This window comes from Rhinolophus sinicus, chromosome 8 (genome assembly GCF_057876585.1).
Source record: "Rhinolophus sinicus isolate RSI-liver-muscle chromosome 8, RSI-T2T, whole genome shotgun sequence".
NCBI classification, from domain to species: domain Eukaryota; kingdom Metazoa; phylum Chordata; class Mammalia; order Chiroptera; family Rhinolophidae; genus Rhinolophus; species Rhinolophus sinicus.
In genome coordinates, this window is record NC_142508.1 from 31535721 (window position 1) to 31556140 (window position 20420).

The following is a 20420-nucleotide window of genomic DNA, read 5'->3' on the forward strand; positions in this document are numbered from 1 at the left end:
ACCAGGAAGTATGGCCACGCCCCAGGGCCACAGGATCTTCTTTCTCAGTCCCAGGGTGACAGCCATGAGGTAAACAAGCCCAGGAAGATGAGCAGAATCCAGAAGACCTGTAAGTTATCTTGCCTCTTTAGAATCAGCTCTGACCTCTACCATGTTTCCCAAAAAATAAGACCTAACCAGAAAATTAGCCCTAGCATGATTTTTCAGGATGCTCATAATATAAAATAAGCCCTATTATATTTCCCTGAAAATAAGACCGGGTCTTACATTAATTCTTGCTCCAAAAGACGCATTAGGGCTTATTTTATATTACGAGCATCCTGAAAAATCATGCTACGGCTTATTTTCCGGTTAGGTCTTATTTTTGGGGAAACACAGTAGCACAACAGATTCCCCAGTCCTTATCACTCCATTCAGTGTTTCTTTGCCCACTTGCTTTCCAACAGGCCCCTGTGGGTCTTACGTTCAATCCAGAACTCACCTCCATGTTCCAAATTTCAGAACATAGCTTCTGAGCTGACTTTGACCAATGCTGGAGGTTGAGGAACATCCCCTGGGAACAAGGGCCCCAGCTCACATTGTCCCTAGACACATGGAGGATCTTATACCAACTCTCCCATTCTTAAGGTGACCTGGGAACCAGAAATAAACCTGACGTCCAGGGTACACGATTCACCCACAGAGCCCTTCAGTCTCTCCCTGGAAGTCTCAGACCCCAATGCAGATTAGGCCCACCTTGACTGGGGCTGTTCTCTGCCATCCTGCTGTTCCCACTGAGGCAGACAAAAGTTAGGGAATCCCACAGAAGACTTTCCCTCTATTCAGGAGCCCAATTTTTTCTCTATCCCCTCACACAGGGATCAGAACCCCCAAGGTTAAAGGTGGCTTAAATAACAAAGCCTTTATTGCTGTGCATCCCAGAGCAGTGTGAGACAGTTCCAGGGTCGGAGAAATACACAACAGGTACCAAGTGTAGCATCAACACGTCCTTGAAAATAGTTAACCTTCCCTGGAAGCCCCCAGTAGACACTGCTCAGCTACTCATGGCCAGAGCCAGGTAATATCCACACCTAAACCACTCAGGAGAAAAGAGGACCAACATGGGCTCCACCACTCACGATTCTCTCCTATGTAAAGCAGAGAGCATGAATGTCTGCCCAATATTAAATGTCCCTAAGCACACTGGGGTGATGGATGCACATCATGGGGACCTGCCAGGTGGTAGAGGTGGGATGGCTTCTATTACAGCCTGGGAAGCTGTAATAGCAACACAGCTCCAAAAAGTTTCCCACATACCTGGCACCCCCCCACCCCCAACGTGGGTGCTGGGGTGTGCCCAGTGCACCTTCGCATAGCTCCTCCCCTCAGCCTCCTGTCTGGAGTGAGACCTCGTGTGTCCACACCCCGTCCTACAGCCACTCTTCAGTGTGGATTTACTGGTGCTGGAGGAGGGTAGAGCTATGTTTGAAGGACTTCCCACACTTTGCACACTCGTAGGGCCTGCCTTTGGTGTGGAACTGCTGGTGCCAGTTATGGTAGGACCTGGTGGTGAAGGCCTTCCCGCATAGGCTGCACGCATAGGACCGCTTTCTGGTGTGGACCTTCCAGTGCTGGTACAGGCCAGAGCGGGTCACATGTGCCTTCCCACACTGGCTGCAGGTGTACAGCCCACTCTCCAGTATGGACTCTCTGGTGCAGCACGCAGCTGTGGTTGTATTTAAAAAACTTCCCACATTCCCAGTACATGTACGGCCTCTTCCCAGTGTGGACCTTCCAAATGAGGGTGGACAACACCCTGAAGGATTTCCCACACTGGCTGCAGGGGTCTGGCCACTCTCCACTGTGGACTCTCTGGTGCAGGACAAGTGCATCTTTGCAGGTGAAGGCCTTCCCACACTCAGCACGTTTGAAGGGTTTTATGCCTGTGTGACCCTCCTGGTGCATCCTCAGCTTAGATGGACCCTTCAGCTTCCCGCAGGCCTTGCACACGTGTGGTACGTCTCCAATGTGAACTTTTCGGTGATGAACAAGGGTTGCATTCTCCGTGGGGGTGTTCCCACCTGCTGGGCAGCTGAAGGGTATCCCTGTGGAGTCAGTCAGCAGGTGGTTGAGGAGCATGAGGGCCTTCAGGAAGGCCTTCCCACAGATGCCACACTTAAGGGGCTTCTGTACAGCATGGATTCCCTGCTGCTGCTGACAGGAGGGCTGTATGAGGGGGTTTCCCTGTGCCCTGGGCTCCTGCATGGTTCCCCTTCACTGTGGGGCTGGCCCAGGATGGCAGGCATGTTCTTCCCAGACTCCCCACGCAGAGGGTGCTTGTCTGACAGGTAGCCGCCATAGCTCACCACCTGCCAGGGAGGGGCCTCCTCTGCCCTGCCCACACAACCTGAACCAGAGCAGTCAGCTACCCAGAGCTGGATCAAGGGGCGGGGCACCTTCACCACCAGTGCCCAGTGGGCACACCCAGAAAGGGGACCACAGAATTACCAGGAGGTATCTGGGAAAGGTCTGGGAGGAAAGAGTGCCCAGCACAATAGGGTCTGCCAGATCACAGGATAGGGAACACCTCAACAGGGATGAGGACACAAAGACAGGAGCAGTGCAGGATGAACGATGGGGCCTCCACGATACTCCCGTGACGGGTTTCAAGCAGAGCCTTAGCTGCATTGTGAAGAGGATGTGTGTACTCTTGATGACAGAGTAGCTAGTGTTCAAGTTTAAGGATACGTACGCATCTCAAGTCACATGCAAACTAGGTCACTCCTGGACATCTCTGCACTGCACAGAGAAGGGGAAAGGATAGGACATAGGCCAGAGGTGCATCATCCAGGGCCTGAATCATGATACAGATGGCAAGACCACACAGAGTGTCCAGAAGGGACAGGAGAGGTGGGAAGTTGTGGTCACTGGCCTCAGCGCCAAAATACCAGCACACCCAGTGGACTATGAGTCCATCACTGAAACCAAGACATCCCCCAGCCCCACTCACCAAACTGGACCTCTCCTGGCCTCTGCTCTGCTGACCAGAGTCATGTCCATTATGCTGGGCACTCAGGACTCTTCTTCGCCCTCCAGTTGGGCAATCACATGTGATCTCAAAGGTGCAAATCCTAGGAGAGAGAAAGTATGAGAGGCCAGCCCAAGCCAATGCTGACCCAGCCCCCTGAACACCACAGGAAGTGCGTGTCATCATGGCAACCAGGAAGGAAACAGTATCAGACAATGAACCTCCAGTGTACATTTAAAAATTTGTTGAGAGGACAAATCTCGCGTTACATGTTTTACCACAAATTTTTTTTTAAAAAACCTCCTATGAAGGAAAACTGACATAAGTAAGAAATAAGTAACAGTTGGTGACGTCAATTTCTAACTTTCAATAATGAATAGACAGAAAATGAACAAGGACATAGACTTGAATAACACCAAATATCAATTAAATCTAAGAGACATCACTAAAACATGCCACCCAATGACAGCAGATACACATTCTTCTCACATTCTCATGTGCATTCTCCAGAACAGACCATTTGCTGGGACATAAAACAAGCCTCAATGGATTTTGGAGGAATGACTACAAAGTATGTTCTCTGACTACAAAGGAATTAAAAATAGAAATCAATGACAGAAAGAAATCTGGGAAACTCACAAATTTATGGACTTTAAATAAAACACTCAAGTAACCACAAAGAAAATTACAAAGCACTTGGAGATAAATTAAAATGAAAATGCATCATATAAAAGTTATGGGAAACAGCAGCGCTTAGAGGGAAAATTATAGTTACGAACACCTCCACGCTGTTTTACTTACATCACTTCTGACACCCAATGTGTGGGGAGTTTCTCCAACTTCTCCAACACTCTGACACTAAGTACCCAGAATTAGTGACAGACCCTACAGGTTAAGGGCTCAGTCCCACAAGACTGCCCCCACTTCAGACATCAATTGAAAGTCCTAGGCCTCCGGTACTTCTGACCCACTGGCTATGAGTCAGGGATTCCCACAATTATTGATCCCTCTTCAGGTTCAATAACTTGCTAGAACGTAGGATCACAGGACTCAGGAAAAGTTTACTTAGATTCGGTGGCACTACATTCCTAGCACCTCAATATGTTTGGTCACCAACACAGAATCTCTCCAAACACCGTTGTTTTGAAATTCTTATGGACGTTTCACTGCTAGGCATGATTGATTAAATCACTGGTGACTGGTGATCAGCCCCTCTCCTCTCTATGGGTTGAGGGTAGGAGGTGGGAGATGGGTGGGAAGCTTTCGGGGGAGGGGTGGCTGAAAATCCAAACTTCCAATCATAGCTTGGTCTTTCTGGTGACCAAACACCATCCTGAAGCTATCTAGTGGTCCCCACCACCAGTCATCCCATTAGCATGCAAAAGACACTCTCATCACTCCAGAGATTCCAAGAGTTTTAGGAGCTGTGTGCCAGGACCTGGAAACAAAGACAAAAGATAAACATATTTCTTATTATGTCACAACACCCATATTAAAAAAGATCTCAAACCAAAAACCTAACTTTACACCTTAAGGAACAGGAAACAGAAAAGCAACTACACCCAAAGGTAGAAGAAGGAAATAATAAAGCGCAGAGATAAATGAAATAGAGATGGAAAAGATCAACAAAATTGACAAACTGTTACACTGACAAGAAAAAAATAGAACACTCAATTTATTTCAAACAGGAATGAAAAAAGATATCACTAACAATCTTACAAAAATAGAAAAGATTTGAGGAAGTTCTATGAACAACTATATGCCCACATGTTAAATAATTTAGATAAAATGGACAAATTACCAAAGGTGACTCAAGAAAAAATAGAAAATCTGAATAGGTTTAAAAAGATTTTTTTAAATCCCTGCACAGGAAAAACAACAACAATACCTAGGTCCAGATGGTTTCACTGGTGAATATTAACACTGAAATAAGAATTAACACCAATACTTCACAACTCTTCCAGAAAACAGAAGAGAAGGGACCATTTCCCATCCACTGAAGCCAAATTTACCCTCATACTCAATCCAAACAAAGACATTATGAGAAAACTATACCATTGATAACTCTTATGAATAGAGATACAAAACTCCTCATTAACAAAATACTAGCAAACTAAATCCAGAATTATATAAAAAGGATTATAAGCCATGACAGAGTGGGATTTATCCTAGTAAGGCAAGGTTAAACATATGAAAACCAATTACTGTAATACATCCTGTTAACAGAATGGAGGACAAAAATTATAATCATTCCGATATACATGGGAAAGCCTTAGACACAATCTAAGAAACTTCCACGACAAATGCATTCAACAAACTAGGAAAAGAAGGGAACTTCCTCACCTGAAATGGGCATCTGCAAAAAACCTACAGCTAACATCATACTTGCTAGTGAAAGATTGAAAGCTTTCCCCATAAGATTGGGAACAAAACAAGGATGTCTCCTCTTACCAACTCTATCCAATAAAGTATTGGATGTTCTACCCAGGTCAGTTAGGCAAAGGAAGAGGTAAAAGTATTTGTAGATGACACGACACCATATATATATATATATATATGGAAAACACTGAGAAACCCACTAAAAATTTTTTAAAAATCTATTAGAACTGAGTAGAGCAAGATTGCAGGATACAAGATCAGCATGCGAAAATCAATTATATTTCTATATACTAGCAATGAACAATCTAACATGAAATTAAGAAAACAATTCCATGTAACAGCATCAAAAGAATAAAATCCTTAAGATTAAAGTAAATTTGGCCTTGTACACTAAAAACTACAAACCACTGTCGAAAAAAATTAAAGAAGAGCTAAATAAGTGGAAAGACATCTTATGTTCATGAATTGAAAGAGATTAAGATGGCAAAACTCCCCAAACTGATCTGATTCGAATTCATGGCTCAAGTCTGACGCAGGGAGGGCCCTATCAAATTTCTTTTGGAGGAAGAAGGCGAAACCCAGAGCACAGAGAGGCAGTGGCTTCAGCAGAGTCACAAGGCCAGAGAGAGGCAGAGCTGGTGGGATTTGTTGGGAAAACTGTAAATAGATGAACCCCAAGTCCTACTCCAGAAGACTGTGGGGCAACAGGTGTTGAGGCTAACAGCGCTGCCCCACGAGGCAGGAAGAGCACACAGCCCAGTCCCGGTGCTTAGAGCACCAACCACAGGGAACCTGGGAAGAAACCTGCCTCTGTGGTGGGGCTTTAGAATGGACAGAACTTCCATCTGGGAAAAGGCAGAGACGGTCAGTTTGCTGGGGGAGCGTGTGAGAGACATACCCAGCGAGATAGTGAATGCAAAGTTCTCCAGCATCACATCCCTGTACAGGCTCCTCTGAGTCAAATTAAGGAGACACCACTCCTCCCGGAAGAAATACACAGCCGCATCCTCAAAGGTCACCAGGTCCTCAAATGATGGATTCAGCTGAGCCTTAGGGTCAACAGTGGACAGAGAAGCCATCCAAAATATAGAGGAACACATCCAGGCCCTTGACCTGTGGCTCAGTGTCTGGCACATCTCTCGCTGACATCTTTCTATTTGAGCCCCGCCTACTCCACCCCCACCCCCATTTTACACATACCTTCTTCCTCCCAGGGCCCCTACCTCAGAGGTTCACCCAGCCCCCCCAGTATCACTGGTGCCTCTCTCCTCATGTCACTACTGGATTCTGCACCCAGCCCACAACAGGCTGGTGACCAGACAGACACCATCCATGTACTTGGTTGGGCACACAGGACCCACCCTAGCCCCTGCCAACCAAATCCCTGTGTCCCACAGATCACCTCTCAGAGACAACCAAATCCATGCGCACCTTTCCCTCTCAGGCACAAGTACCCTCCCAGGGCCCTTCAGTTTGCCTTTCTGCCCAGCAGGCATGTAAGTCTTTGTACCACAGCATATCAGAACGCCACACCCCGTGCACAACCTCACCAGTTCATCCCACTGGCAATTCGCTGGACTCCCCACACGCCAGTTCTGCACATGGTGTCTCCAGAGTGACACCACGGAGAGCACCCACAATCCCATCCTAAACCAGTCCAGCCCTATACCTCAATGGCCTCCTCCCCCAGCTCTGCACTGAACCTCCCCCCAGTATCCGTTCCCAGCTTCAACCCGGAACTACACACGCATCTCTGAGACCTGGCCCTCCTCCGCCTGGCTTTGCATGGCTGTCCCCTCCCCTGCCACAACTTTCCTTACTGCTGTGCTCAGAACCCGGATCCCATCCACTCGCCTGCGCCTCCTCGGCCCCGCGGGCCCAGCGTGGCCGCCACCGGGGCTGACCAGGACGAGCATCGACTCGGCGGAGTCAGGGTAAGTACCCGACCCCCGCCTCGGGCGCAGCAACCTCCAGCCGGCGTGGAAACTTCTAAATTCGGTCTCCCCCGGGTACTACGTGCCGAGGACTGCGGAGCCGCCTCCGGGGGCGCGGGACACGCGAGCCTCAGGAAGTAGGAGACACCCCGGCGGCCACGGCGCATGCAAAAACGCGGCCAGGGTTCTCGCCCTTCTCCTCCGCTGGCGGGGCTCGAGGGGAGTCGCCCCGCCCGCGCGGCGCGCCCCAAGAACCCGCAGGGACCCACCCGCGGCCGACCGAGCGAGCGAGCAATGCCGGAAGTCCCGCCCGGCGGGTGCTTGCCTGCGCCTCCATTGACTCCGTGCCTGCCTCAGATTGTTCACTTCATTTTCCAGCTGCCCCCGCGGTGCCCCTTGCTCATTGCCAAGGGGATGGAGCTACCAGCTGCTGCTGGACGCACGCGAACTACATTTCCCATAAGTGTCCTCGCAGGGAGTCCGTAGTGACGTAACTAATGACGGCCCAGGACGGGACGTTTCCGGGCGGGAGGCGGGAGGCGGCGGGCGGCTGACGGCGTCCAGGCGGTACCCAGGCCCACTGACGTGCGAGCCGGGTAAGTACGAGAGTCAGGGAGGTCCCACCACGTCCTGTACGTGCCGTGAGTGTGACAAGTGCACCTTCACACCCCACAACTGTCACTCGATTGGAGTTCAGTCAAGGAGCACTGATTGATGGACCTGGTAGACTTGAAACCAGGGATGGCATGAGAGGTCCGGAAGAGGCTCAGCCATGGAGATTACAAATGGGCAGGAGTGGCCCTGGGGTTAGACTGTTCTCATGCCTGTACCTGAGCTGTGTCTCTAACATTGGCCACCTCTTAACATGTTCTGGGCTGATACATATCTTTAAACATGTCTAGAAAGCCCGTTCCTCTGTGGGATAGGCTGTTCCCTTCCATGGGTGTGGGCAGAGGTGTGGTTGACACAGATCTGAGAGGCCCAGTGCTTACTCTGGGTCATGGCTGTAGGAGGCAGCACTACATTTTGACCCCCAAAGGTCTCAGACTTAATTTGCCACATGTTTTTCCCCCCACCCACCCACCCTCACTGCACCCTGGCCAAGGAAGAAGAGACCCCTCTTTATTATTTAAGATAAGATAGGGTGAGAGTTTTGTGAATTCCCATTAGGTAGGGACAGCTCTACCCCCTTCTCAGCTTGAAGCAGATACAGAAGAAGAGAGCCCTGCCCCTCAACTCCCCACAGAGATTTATGGGGACCATGTCTCTCAGGGAAAATAAGGCAGGCAGTTAGAGACAGGTAATTGGGTCTCTGCATTCCTGCACGTCCAACACAACCTAGGGGGAGCACCGCCTGGAGACCTCCCAAATTCTTCCCTTGTCTTCCCTAAGCACTAACCACTGGTAGAGGCCACCACAACCTCCATCTCACCCTAGCATCATTATACTGTCATTATAATATCATACATATGCCCAGAAGTTCATTAATATCATTGTAACAGACTGAACTCTGGGAAGGGATGAGTGCAATCTAAGAGGGTGAGGTAATGGCCCCTTATCAATCACAGGTGTCAAGTAAGTGGCCCCCCTGTGCCCAGAGCGGAACAGTCAATCCCTGAAAAAGAAAGATAAAACCCCCAGGCTTCTGCGAGCAGCTGCCTTTTGAGCAGCTTCTTTTGCTCAGCCTGCTCCAAATTCTTTGGAGTGTACTTTTTCTCCAAATAATGCCACCTTGAGCCATTGAGCCCTTTGAGCCTCTTGAGCCTTGCTTTTGCTCAGGGCCTGCTCCAAACTCTTTGAAGTGTACTTTTTCTTCTAATAATGAGTCTTTAGCCGCTTTTCTTTGTGCTTGGCCCGCTCCTAGTTCTTTGGAGTATACTGTCTTTTCTAATAAACTTCTCTCATCACTTTACCTCTGTGTCTCGTTCAATTCTTTGCTCGAGATGCCAAGAACCTGGAGACCGTGCCAAGGAGGGCCCATCCTCTAGTAACATAGCGGCTAAGTTTCCCAGTTTTCCTCCCTGAGCACTGGGTTCGACCCCCGGTGTGGAAGCTAGCCCAGACCCCACTGGGTTCGACCACCTGTGTGATAGCCAAGCCTGGGCATCTCGCTGGCCCTCTCCAGTGACAGTTTCATTTTTCAGATTTTAGGTTTAGTGCTTCTTAGGCACTACAAGGTCAGGTAATGAGATAATGGAGTCTTCCTGGGGAGGGGACTAGGGCTGGCTGCCTGAAGAGTGGCAGGAGGAGGATGAAGTTTGGGTTGCAGGCAGACACCGGAAAAGGTCGCGATCAGTGCAGCATGGGAAGCTGATGGCATTTGGGAGATGTTGCGTCTTGCGTCCTGCACAACACAAGCCGTGGGAAGGTGAGGGAGGCGGCGAGGGTTAAACTATAATAAAGAGACAGAGACTCATATACAGTTAAATCACAGAGGACCAAGGGACTCGCAGCCTCAAGAGACTGGAGCCCCGAATTGGGTCACTGACAGTATTTATTGATTACAAACAATGAGCATCACATGATTAGAGGCAGGGTCTGTGAAACTCACACCAATTCAAAAAAAATGATTTCAATACCCAATTATTTATCCCAAAGCAGCCGAAGCATGTCGTCCCAAGATGACTAAGGTGCGGTATGCACCACCTTGGGGGAGAGAGTCTCTCACAGTGAAACTGTCCCATGAGCTGAGCAGAAAGAGCTTGATCTTATCCTCTAATGGGCCTCTCTCACAATAAGGTGAGAGGGAGTGGCAGTGGCAAGCAGCAGCTTCCCACAAGAACAAGAGGAAGGAGGGGCAAGGCTCCTTTTTATTATTTCTTATTACAGCTCATTGGGGTCTCAACGGGGTCCCGTCTGACTTGAGTTGTTCCTCCCGTGAGGAATCTTACTCGTCTTTGACCGCAGACCCTTCTCTTGAAGACCAGATGGAGAGACTCAGGATATTATAAACTTAATCCCAGAGATGCACAGTTCCACTTCTTTTTTCCTTAGGGAAAGGTTGGGTCGGACAGCTAGGCTGCTGTGTGACCACAGGGAGATGCTACCTGCCAGCTAGCTGTGAAGGGCTGTGCAGTGTGACCAGAGGTGGGAGTGTCCACACAGCTGTAGAAGGCCTGAGCAGTGATGCCAAACTTCCTATAGGAGCAGTTGGATGTTACTGTTCCCACCCACCAGGGGCTGAGGTTGTAATTTCCCCATTTGATAGATAAGGGATGGGACGAAGATAGGTGAGGCATTGTAACCACAGTCACCTGGGAACCCAGGTACAAACTGGGGTCACCCTGACCATGTAAGCTATGACCCCTCTGCCTCTGTGTTGCATTTTGCAACTAGCTGAAAGTATGAGATAGAGAAGAATTGGCCATCAGTTCTGGCGCACCTTCCTTGCTTCTTCCACCCGCCTCTGCGGAGGGGTACCTACCATGCGCTCGCAACCACCGCACAGCCGCATGAAGGAGAGCCGAGTTACTATAGCAACAAGTCATGCCCGGGCCCGGAATGTGGCCTCAGATTGGTCCCCGGTGTCTGACAACCTCGCTTTCCCTGCGTGGTCCACCGCGGGTGTTAGCAAGGAGAGCTAAGGCAGAGGAGAGAACTGCAACTGCGGAGACGGGTGGAGTGGGGGCGGGATGCAAAACCGAGTTGCCAGATCGAACCAGAGCACGGAGTTGAGAGGTGTTTTGCAGAAAGCTCTCTGGTTCCCGTTCGAATCCATGCCCTGCCCAGCCTGTCAGCCTCAGTTTCCCCATCTGTTAATATGAACACTACCGCTCCCAGGGTCCAGTGAGGCCCCCCATGGCCGTTGTTCCCTCGGCCTGAACACACGAAGATGCCCCGATGGCCCAGAACGGGTGTGCCCTTTGGGGACAAGTGAGGAGACCTGTGGGAGGACCCAGGAAAGGTTTGGGGAGTTGGGACCCCAAGAGTGTGGCGGGGGAGGCAGTGTGGCCGAGATGGAGGCTCCTCTAAACCCTCTGGACATCATCTGTCACATGAGGTCCCTCATGCCTGAGGTGCCCCCAGTGCGCCCTTGGTACACAGCAGGTGCTCAATAAATACTTGTGGATTAATCAATTCTCCCCGAAAGTAGGGTGTTTATTGTTGCCTGTTTCACAGAAGAGAGAACCAAAAGCTGGCGGGTTTAGGCCTCTCTGGCACCATGCTAGGCACTGAGGCTGACCTGCTCTCTGGGTGTTTGCAGGACCTGGAGTTGGGGGTCCAGCAAGGATGGAATAGGCAGGGGGAGGGACTGGGAGGGCACAGCTCCAGGTGGCCACAGAGAATAAGCAAGGATGGGGAGGAGTCCCTCATGATCCTGGACCCTTGGGTGGTGTCGGGCAGCCCCTTTGTTCCTGGGTAGTGGGCAGGCAGGCATCAAGGTAGTAATCAGACAGGGATGCTCAGCGACCCCTGGGCTCTGTCATTGGCCTCATTTCACAGGAGGAGAAACTGAGGCCTCTGGCTCCCAGATGGGAGGGTGGGGAAGCCAAGCTTCCTTGTAGCCCCCAGGAGGAAGCTGGTTAGGACAGGGAGGAAGGCTGTGGCTGGCAACCAGGTGAGTCCAGGGTGCCTATAGGCATTCCCAGGCTGCTTTCTGGTCACCTGCAATGCAGTCACTCCACTGAGAACCATTTGGCACACACTGTATACCAGGCGCAGAGAACACACATATAAATAAACTAAACAGGACCCTCCAGCCACATAGAAGCCACAGTGGAAAATGCTGATGCCCACTGGCTGCACAGCATCCCAACCCTGGGTTAAGTGAGGCAGGATGGCGGGGCCCACGGCTGAGGACAGGGGAGATGATTCATGTTCAGTTTGTGCAGAGGGTGGCTGCCATCTACTCTGCTGTGACTAACCCAGGCTTCTGAGAAGGCTTCTGAGAAGAGGAAAGGAACCCAAGAGCGGCTCTCCCTGGAGGCTGCTGTCCACAGAGAGGACTAAGGCTTCACCTGGAGGCACAACAGGGATGCCACGAAACACTGAGGGAGCCCCGGAGAGGAGGTAATTAGTCCTGAGAAATCAGTGAGTGGAGACAGGAGTAATAGGGGCTGTAGCAGCTAGAAAGAGGGTCCAGTACCCCTTGGGCAGGCCAGGGATGTCCAGGAGCAAACTCCCAAATCACATGACTCTGTCTGACCCAGAGGACAACCTTGGCCTCTTTGAACCTGTGACCACAGCTGTCCCATAGTTTATCAGGAGGATCCCAGAAGCCAGGACCCATAGGGGAAGTCAAGGCTCCCATGGCAAGTTGGTACTCAACAACCAGGTGGGAGCCAGTCTTCGAGGCTCAAACCCTACCTGTCCCTCCCCAACCCTGGGCAGGGCACCCCTGCCCCTCCAAGCCCAAGCCCCAGCCAGATGTATAGGGTGGCAAACTAGTACCAGCATGGAGACAGCTGAATCCCACCAGGGTCCAGCCTGCGGGCAGCAGAGTAGAAAACAAATTCCATGTCCTGGGGGCTATTGGCTCTACAATGACCCGGTCAGGGGGCTTGGCTCGGAAATAACAGCAGCAGCAGCTTTGCCCTCTAAGGATGGGGGGCCCCTAGCCACCTGCAGGGGTTTTCAGAGCCTTCAGCCCCTGGTGCCGCTGAGGATGCTCCCCCAGGGCTCTGATAATGCCTGGGGGTGTACTCAGTAGGACCTTTGTGAGGGTCAGGGCTGGGGTGTCCCTAGCAGGCCCTCCCCATGAGGGATGAGGATTAGGAGACTCCCACTGGACCCTCATGGAAACCAGGTTTAGGAGCGTCTCCCAGCAAAACCTTTACAATGATGGGGTCAGGGCTCCCTCAGCTGGATGCCCCCAGAGATTGGGATTGGGATGCTTCCAGAGCGTCCCTGTGAGAATGACAGTAGGCATTACTTCCTGAGAAGGTCCTCTCCCCACAGCGATGATCTTGCCAGGCTTCCCTATGGAGAAATGGGTGCCTGCTATTGCGCCTTGCTAAGCCTCAGGGGATCATGGCAAGTGGTCCTGGCAGGGCCCCACCAGCATGATGCAGAGGTCTCCAGGCCTGAAGACAGGGCCTGCAGCACAGATGAGTTTACTGTGGCCTCCACACCCTTCTCCTGCCCCGTGCCCGTGGGGCCCAGACTGGGCCACCCTCTGTCCCCCACATGCTGTCCGAGGGCCTGTCCAGCGTCCCCTTGGCCTCTGCTGGGTCCTCGGGGCTCCCGTTGGGCTCCAGCGTGTCCTCCGCAGCCCCTGGCAGGGCGGCGACCAGGTCACCGTCCGTGGGGTGCGGCGTCCAGGTCGGGGTCCAGGGTGTCCCGAGCATGGGCCGTGGCGGGAACCAGGAGAGGCCAGGCGCCGGGGCGAGTGCCACGAGCTGGGGCCGCGCGGGGCCAGAGGAGGCGGCATGCGGGATGAGGAAGAAGATGTAGACGCCAGAGACAACGAGGCCTGCGGCCACCAGCACAGCCAATGCCACTGCCGCGTTGAAGGCCCAGGTCGGGCTGTTCAGCGTCAGGCGGCGCGACAGGGGGCGGCCGAGGCGCAGCGGTGGTGGGGCCGAAGGGCGCGAGTTGCGGGCCTTGCGCCGCCCAGGTGCGGCGGGCGGGCGCAGGTAGAGCAGCCCACGGCGCCGGTCGAAGCGCACAGAGCCCTGGCGCACTGAGGGTGCACGCGCGTCGGGGGGCAGCAGGCTGGGTTGCGTGGGCAGTGCGGGCAGCCCCCCGCGCGGGGTTAGGCGTGTGGGCGCTCGGCACACTGGACAGGCCACCGCATCGCCGCCGCCCGCCGTGGCCAGAGACAGGCGAGCCAGGCACTCGAGACAGAAGACGTGGCCGCAGTTCAGGCGCTTAGGCAGCTTGAACACGCCGTCGAAGGGTGACACACAGATGAGGCACTCCACAGGGGACGCGGGGGGCAGAATGGGGCCCAAGCCCTGGCTGCTGTCCCCCTCTTCCTCGTCCTCATTCTCGTCTGTCCCCCCGCTGGGGGAGCAGGGCGCAGAGAGCGAGCCCAGGGAGCTGGGGCCCATGCCCTGAGGGGCCCGGGGGCGGAGCCAGGGCAGCCGAGGGCAGGGCATCCGGACCGTACCTGCCAGGAGAGGTGGTCAGGTCGGGACAGAGGCGTCAGAAGGATACAGGGGGGTCTGGGGAGGGTCATGGGCTGGACTCTGGAGGGGATTACCCAACGAAGAGCAGTGCCCAGGAGGAGCAGACTGGATGGGGTAGTTGTAGAGGGTGTCCAACGCGGGGTGTACAGGCAGGATTGGACTTGGTGGGGGGTGTACAGATGGCAAGACAGCGGACCTGAAGGGAATTAGGGACAGGGAGGGAACCTGGGATGGACCAGAGATGAACCCAGGAGTAGCACAGATGAGCTAGACTTGGGAGGCCCCAGAGAAGGGGAACCCTGAGAGGAACTGAGTGGCTCCAGGTAGGACCCCAGGCAGGCAGGAGCAAAGACAGACTCCCAGGAGAGGGGCAGTGACACTGCAGGACTCCAAGGGAAAGACAGACACCCAAGCCTCAGGTGCCCAGCAGACCAAGAATGGAAGCCCCTAACAGGGATCCGAGGTTCCCCACCAATGACAGACCCCAGCTGGCCACTAGGCTCTTACCTGTTGGTGTATCCTCCCTCTAGCTGGCACGTCCCTGCCAGTTCTGACCCAAATCCATGGCCTACTGGCAGCTGGACACTAAGTGCCCCTCCCTATGGGAGGGTGCCTGTGGTGGGGCCACTTCATTCAGGTCCCAGGTTCCTGGCAGACTGGTCTGACTGCTTGTCCCACCCACCAGGATGGTGAACACCAAGCCGGATGTCGGGGGTGGTGTGAAGATGATAGCACAGGTTGACAGAGCACTGACAGCCCAGGTCCCTCCAGTGAGCCCCCCTCATTCAACACCCGTCCATCTGGTAGCTACTGAAGAACCTGGTGGGGGAGGGAGGTGGCTAGGCTATAGCCAAAACCACACAAAGTGGCTGGGGAGGCAGCCTTCAATCCCTGGCCAAACTGTCCAGTGACAAGGATGGGTGGACTTACGGAGTCCTTGGGATGGAGTGTGGGCATACCCCACCGTGGACTGGACAGGGCTGGCCCCTGCCAGCCAACAAAGGGGCAGGAACCAGTCATGGCCTAGACCCCAGGTCTTGGCTTCCACGTAACAGGCCTCTCAAGATGGGGGACTGCCACATGGGTACCCTCCCCAGGCCAGAGTGACATCTCCAGCAGGATGATCCCACCCTCTCATTTCCAACACCTGCTGGGACACTCTAGGCGGCTAGGCCTGCACCCCAGAATGCCATGGTTCTGAGTCAGTTGTGCTTCCCTGGGGAATCCAGGTCTCCACAGGCCAAAAGACATGCCAGAAATGTGAGCAGGTCCTCAGGACACTAGGGCCATCTTGCCCCCCCCCCCCCCCCCAGCTCCAAGAGCCCCTCAAGGACAGACAGTGGCACTGGCGGGTGGCACTGCCCCAAAGGGCAAACAGATTTATTGGGGCTATAGCCACGCGATCAACGGTTGGACTTGGCCACACGCTCCAGCTCATCTTTCTTCTTGATCGCGTAGGAGTTGGAGGAGCCCTGCAAGGAGGCACATAGTCAGCTCTGGGTGTTGGAGGAATCCCCCCACCCCGACTTCCCACCATGTCCTCACCTACCTTGGCTGCATTAATGAGCTCATCTGCCAGGCACTCGGCGATGGTCTTGATGTTCCGGAAGGCAGCCTCACGAGCACCTGTGCACAGCAGCCAGATGGCCTAGGGAGTACAGGGCTCAGCTAAGCCTGGGGCAGGGGATGTCCCCAAACCAGGCAGGGCTCCCAACAAATGTTGGCTACCATGCTGTTGCCCACTGAGACAAGGCACAGCAGGAGCCCTCAAAAATAAGTGTAGACACAGAGGCTGAGATTAGGTCCCCGATGACAAACTTGAGACCTGCCACGATAGTGCTCTTGGCCTGGACCCTTGACTGAAAACAAACAAGCTGCAAAGGGCATGATGGGGACAGCTCCATAAATGGGACACTGAGGGAACACTGGCTATTTGACTGCTATTAAATTCTTCGGGAGTGATGGTGAGGATAAAACATCCGTGTTCCTAGAGACAACCACGAAGTGTTCAGGGGGAAATGGTTATAATGTCTGCAATTGATTCTCAAATGGTCCAAGAAACACACACACACAGTGTGTAAAAATATATACCCAAATGAAACTGCACCTCAGCCAGTGTGACCCAGGAAAAGGCTTAGAGCTAAGACCTGCCCTGCACTGGTGGGAATCCAGGAAGGCTTCCTGGAGGAAATGACACTTCAGGTAAAACATGCAGACAGGGATGAGCCTTCCCACTTGCCAGCTCTGGCCTGGGAAGGACTCCACCAAGGCCTGAATGCTGCTCCAACCCAGCCGCATGTGCCAAAAGCCCTAGGCCCACCTGATTTACACGGCGCAGAGGAGACACATCCACAGCCTGTCGCCTCACTGTTCCAGCTCGCCCAATGCGGGTGGAGTCCTCCCGAGGGCCACTGTTGATGATGGCATTCACCAGGACCTGCAGGGGATTCTAGGAGACAGGATGGCCATAAGCCTGACGGCCAGCCCGCATCCCTCCCATTCCTCAGCCCTATGACCTGGAAGAGCCCAGCATGTGCTGTGGGGTGGCTGCTGGCTTTAGGGTGCACTAGGGCGCTCGGCCCCACAGGACTCAGGGCCTACCTCACCAGTGAGCAGATGGATGATCTCAAAGGCATGCTTGACGATGCGCACAGTCATGAGCTTCTTGCCGTTGTTGCGGCCATGCATCATCATGGAGTTGGTAAGGCGCTCCACAATGGGGCACTGTGCCTTGCGGAAGCGCTTGGCTGCATAGCGCCCTGCACTGTGGGGCAGGTATTTGGCATACTTCTCCTTCACAGCGATGTAATCCTGGGGCAAGAGAAAGAGAGGACAGTGGTCAGGAGCACCCACTCAGGGCAGTCCCCACCCGCCTGTGTGGGCTTAGCTGTGAGCCTCTGCTGCCATGAAAAAATAAGACCTAAACAAGTAACTATACTAAGTCACTAAAAAGAGGTTTTTGTTTTTTTATTTTTTTTAAAAGGAGGGCACAGCTCAGTGGCCCATGTGGGGATCAAACCGGCAACCTTGATGTTATCAGCACCACGCTCCAACCAACTGAGCTAACCGGCCACCCCAGCACTTCCTTCTTAATGGGAGTGGGCTCGAGAACTACTGGGAATATAGCCCATGACCCATTTTAAATGTTCCTCAAACTCCGCACAATGGATGTCTTAGATCATTGGGGTGGGGCAGAGGGTGGGCGGGCTGTCCTGTGCACTGCAGGACATTTAACAGCACCCAGTATGCCAGGAACACCCCTCAGTTTTGACACCAAAAAATGTTACTGACATCGCCAAATGTCCCACGGGGGGCGGGAATCACTCCAGAGAACACTTGTTTTTTAAAAGAATCATACAACAATCCTTCCTACACATACAAACACTGCTTAAGAAAATGTTTGGAAAACACCAAAATGGTGGTGGTGGGGGTGAATCAGAGGAACTATGTGTATGTTTAGAGGACAGTCCACTATGAAACATACCCAAGGTCATCCTATTATTTACACGTGAGGATATCTACAAGCCATATTTTGCTACAAATACAACCAACAACAGGAAAAGGACAGGAGATTCTGATACTGGATTGATTGTTACCTATGCTAGAGAACCACCTGCACAAACAAGCAAGTAAACCACGCGTGTCTTCATGCAGGAAAAAATGCAAGCACCAACTGTCCTGTCTCACACTAGAGCCCTGCACAGCTTTCAAAACAGGGAGAACACTGGTACTGCGGACTTCTGCTTCCCCAGCCCCTAAGACAGCACCAGGGAAAAGTGAAAAATATTTTTTACATTTTTCAAGGGTTGTACAAAAAGAGAGAACCAGGAAGTAAACACATATATGACAAAAACTACATGTGACCCACAAAGACTAAAACATTTACTGTGTGTCGCTTTAAGTTTGCAGAACCCCCAACAAACCCATAAATGTCTACAAGACATTGAGAGTGAAAAACAGGGCTGTTACTAATGACAGTATCAGGGTACTCAGTCTCTCTGCTCTGAGAAGCAACGAAATGTTTTAATTTCTTCTAAAACAAAAAAGGGACAACAGGGTCGGCCCGGTGGCTCATGCAGCTAGAGCTCCATGCTCCTAACTCCGAAGGCTGCTGGTTCGATTCCCACATGGGCCAGTGGGCTCTCAACCACAAGGTTGTCGGTTCAATTCCTCGAGTCCCGCAAGGGATGGTGGGCTCCGCCCCCTGCAACTAAGATTGAACACGGCACCTTGAGCTGAGCTGCCGCTGAGCTCCCAGATAGCTCAGTTGGTTGGAGCAAGGGCTCTCAACTACAAGGTTGCCGGTTCGACTCCCACAAGGGATGGTGGGCTGTGCCCCCTGCAACTAGAAACGGCAACTGGACCTGGAGCTGAGCTGTGCCTTCCACAACTAAGACTGAAAGGACAAGAACTTGACTTGGAAAAATGCCTGGAAGTACACACTGTTCCCCAATAAAGTCCTGTTCCCCTTCCCCAATAAAATCTTTAAAAAAAAAAAAAAAAAAAAAGGACAACAATGAATCTAATCCAACCTTACTTTTACTCACCTTTGTACTAATACAGTCACAAAATATAACTTGTTTTATAAAGGGCCCACGAAAGTCCTAATAAGGCCAAGTGTAAAAGATCAAAACAAAAACTAGATGGTGCTGGGCAACTGGATTTTACATGCAAAAAAATGGTGTTGGACCCTTACACTTTAAAGTGGTAACAATGGTGATTTTATGTGTATGTTACCACAAAACAAAAAACAACCCATGAGATGTGAAGCTCCTAAAGAACCATCTTGTGTACAAAAACTGTAGCAACCTCTAAATAGGACACAAGGAAAAATGGACGTGGTGGTCCAGGGATCACCCTTTCACCTGTCATGTCTTCAACTCCTGACTTAGTAGGACAGCTACAAGTTTCAAGTGTCCCCACCCCCAGGTGAGAAGTACAACCACCACATCCCTCCTCACCTGCAGAGAAATGTCATTGATCTGCACATCATCGGTGCTCCACTTCCCAAAGAGCTTGATGTCAGGGGTCTCTGCTACTGCAGGTGCAGCAGTCTCCCACTCCGTCATCCTAGGGACAGCAATTGTTAAGAGCCCAGGCACACCCACCACTGACTCCAAAACCTGACCACATACCGTGAATTCGGATGTTATGAGGAACCAACCCGGCTGTGAAATTCTGGATCCACCTTTCTGAGCCCTAGAGAAACCACTTAGCTGCCAGCAAGATGCACCTGTCTCTCCCCCAGGACTCCTGGGGCCAAGAACTGGCAGGCATCGGGGCCACAGCTGTAGCATGGACCACAGCTGGACAGGTGATGCCAAATGCCCTGAAAAGGCATTCCACTGGAGTTCAAATCCCGACCATGTCATTAACGAGCTCTGCGACGCTGGCAAAGTCAACTAACTGCTTTGGACTCATCTTCCTCAGTAATACAGAAACGTTACCGGCCATCAAAGATTACTGCACGAACTCTGCGCATTATCAAGGTAAAGGTTGCGGTTCGTGATTGATACCAACGAGGCACTAGGGTCTGTTCTTCAGGGGAAAACTACACAAGTCGAGAGTGTATCGTGCATCTCAGAATAACGCAAACTTCCTATCTCAATGTGCCGTTACAGAGAACAAACCCACAATCCAGAGCTCCGCTTCCGGCAGAGCTACGGAGGCAGCGGGGAACCAGCAACGAGGCAAGACGCACACACCCTGCGTCTCCACCTGGTTCCTCCGCGCGTTTTCCGGAGGGAGAGGTGAGGCCCCACAAAGGAAGCCCGGGGCTTCGGGACCCACCACACGGCTCCCTGTAAGATTCCTGATCGTCCTTCAGATCCCCGACCCTACGGCGGCCTCACCTCAGCGCGCAGCAGGTGCGTCTCTATCGCTCGGCGTGCAACACGCGCCGCCTGGGCACAGACAGGAAAAGGCCGCAGGCTGCCTGCCTACGCTTTTAATGGGAGCAAAAACTTCCGGGTCAGCGAGGCTACCCGCGCGCAATAGGAACAGTGTATTTATGGGCCAATCTGGAACAAG

At 52.5% G+C, this 20420-nt stretch overlaps 3 protein-coding genes across 3 annotated transcripts; all 3 read right to left on the reverse strand.

Moving 5' to 3' along the window:
* Positions 1-1409: 1409 nt before the first annotated feature.
* Positions 1410-7575, reverse strand: ZNF584 (zinc finger protein 584). Its single transcript, XM_088800715.1, is given in 5 exon segments — positions 1410-1664; positions 1666-2196; positions 2199-2386; positions 6285-6435; positions 6937-7575. Coding segments are annotated over 5 exon segments (1221 nt in total). The 5' UTR covers positions 7033-7575.
* Positions 7576-9738: 2163 nt separating this feature from the next.
* On the reverse strand, positions 9739-15670 carry RNF225 (ring finger protein 225). Its single transcript, XM_019711625.3, has one exon. It carries the CDS (start codon positions 14358-14360, stop codon positions 13374-13376), a length of 987 nt encoding a protein of 328 aa, XP_019567184.1. The 5' UTR covers positions 14361-15670; the 3' UTR covers positions 9739-13373.
* Positions 15671-15741: 71 nt separating this feature from the next.
* RPS5 (ribosomal protein S5) lies at positions 15742-20398 on the reverse strand. Its single transcript, XM_019711629.3, has 6 exons — positions 20243-20398; positions 19352-19460; positions 16992-17201; positions 16711-16839; positions 15940-16038; positions 15742-15862 (listed from the first exon to the last, which is right to left on the reverse strand). Exons 2-6 carry the CDS (start codon positions 19457-19459, stop codon positions 15794-15796), a joined length of 615 nt encoding a protein of 204 aa, XP_019567188.1. The 5' UTR covers position 19460; positions 20243-20398; the 3' UTR covers positions 15742-15793.
* Positions 20399-20420: the final 22 nt, after the last annotated feature.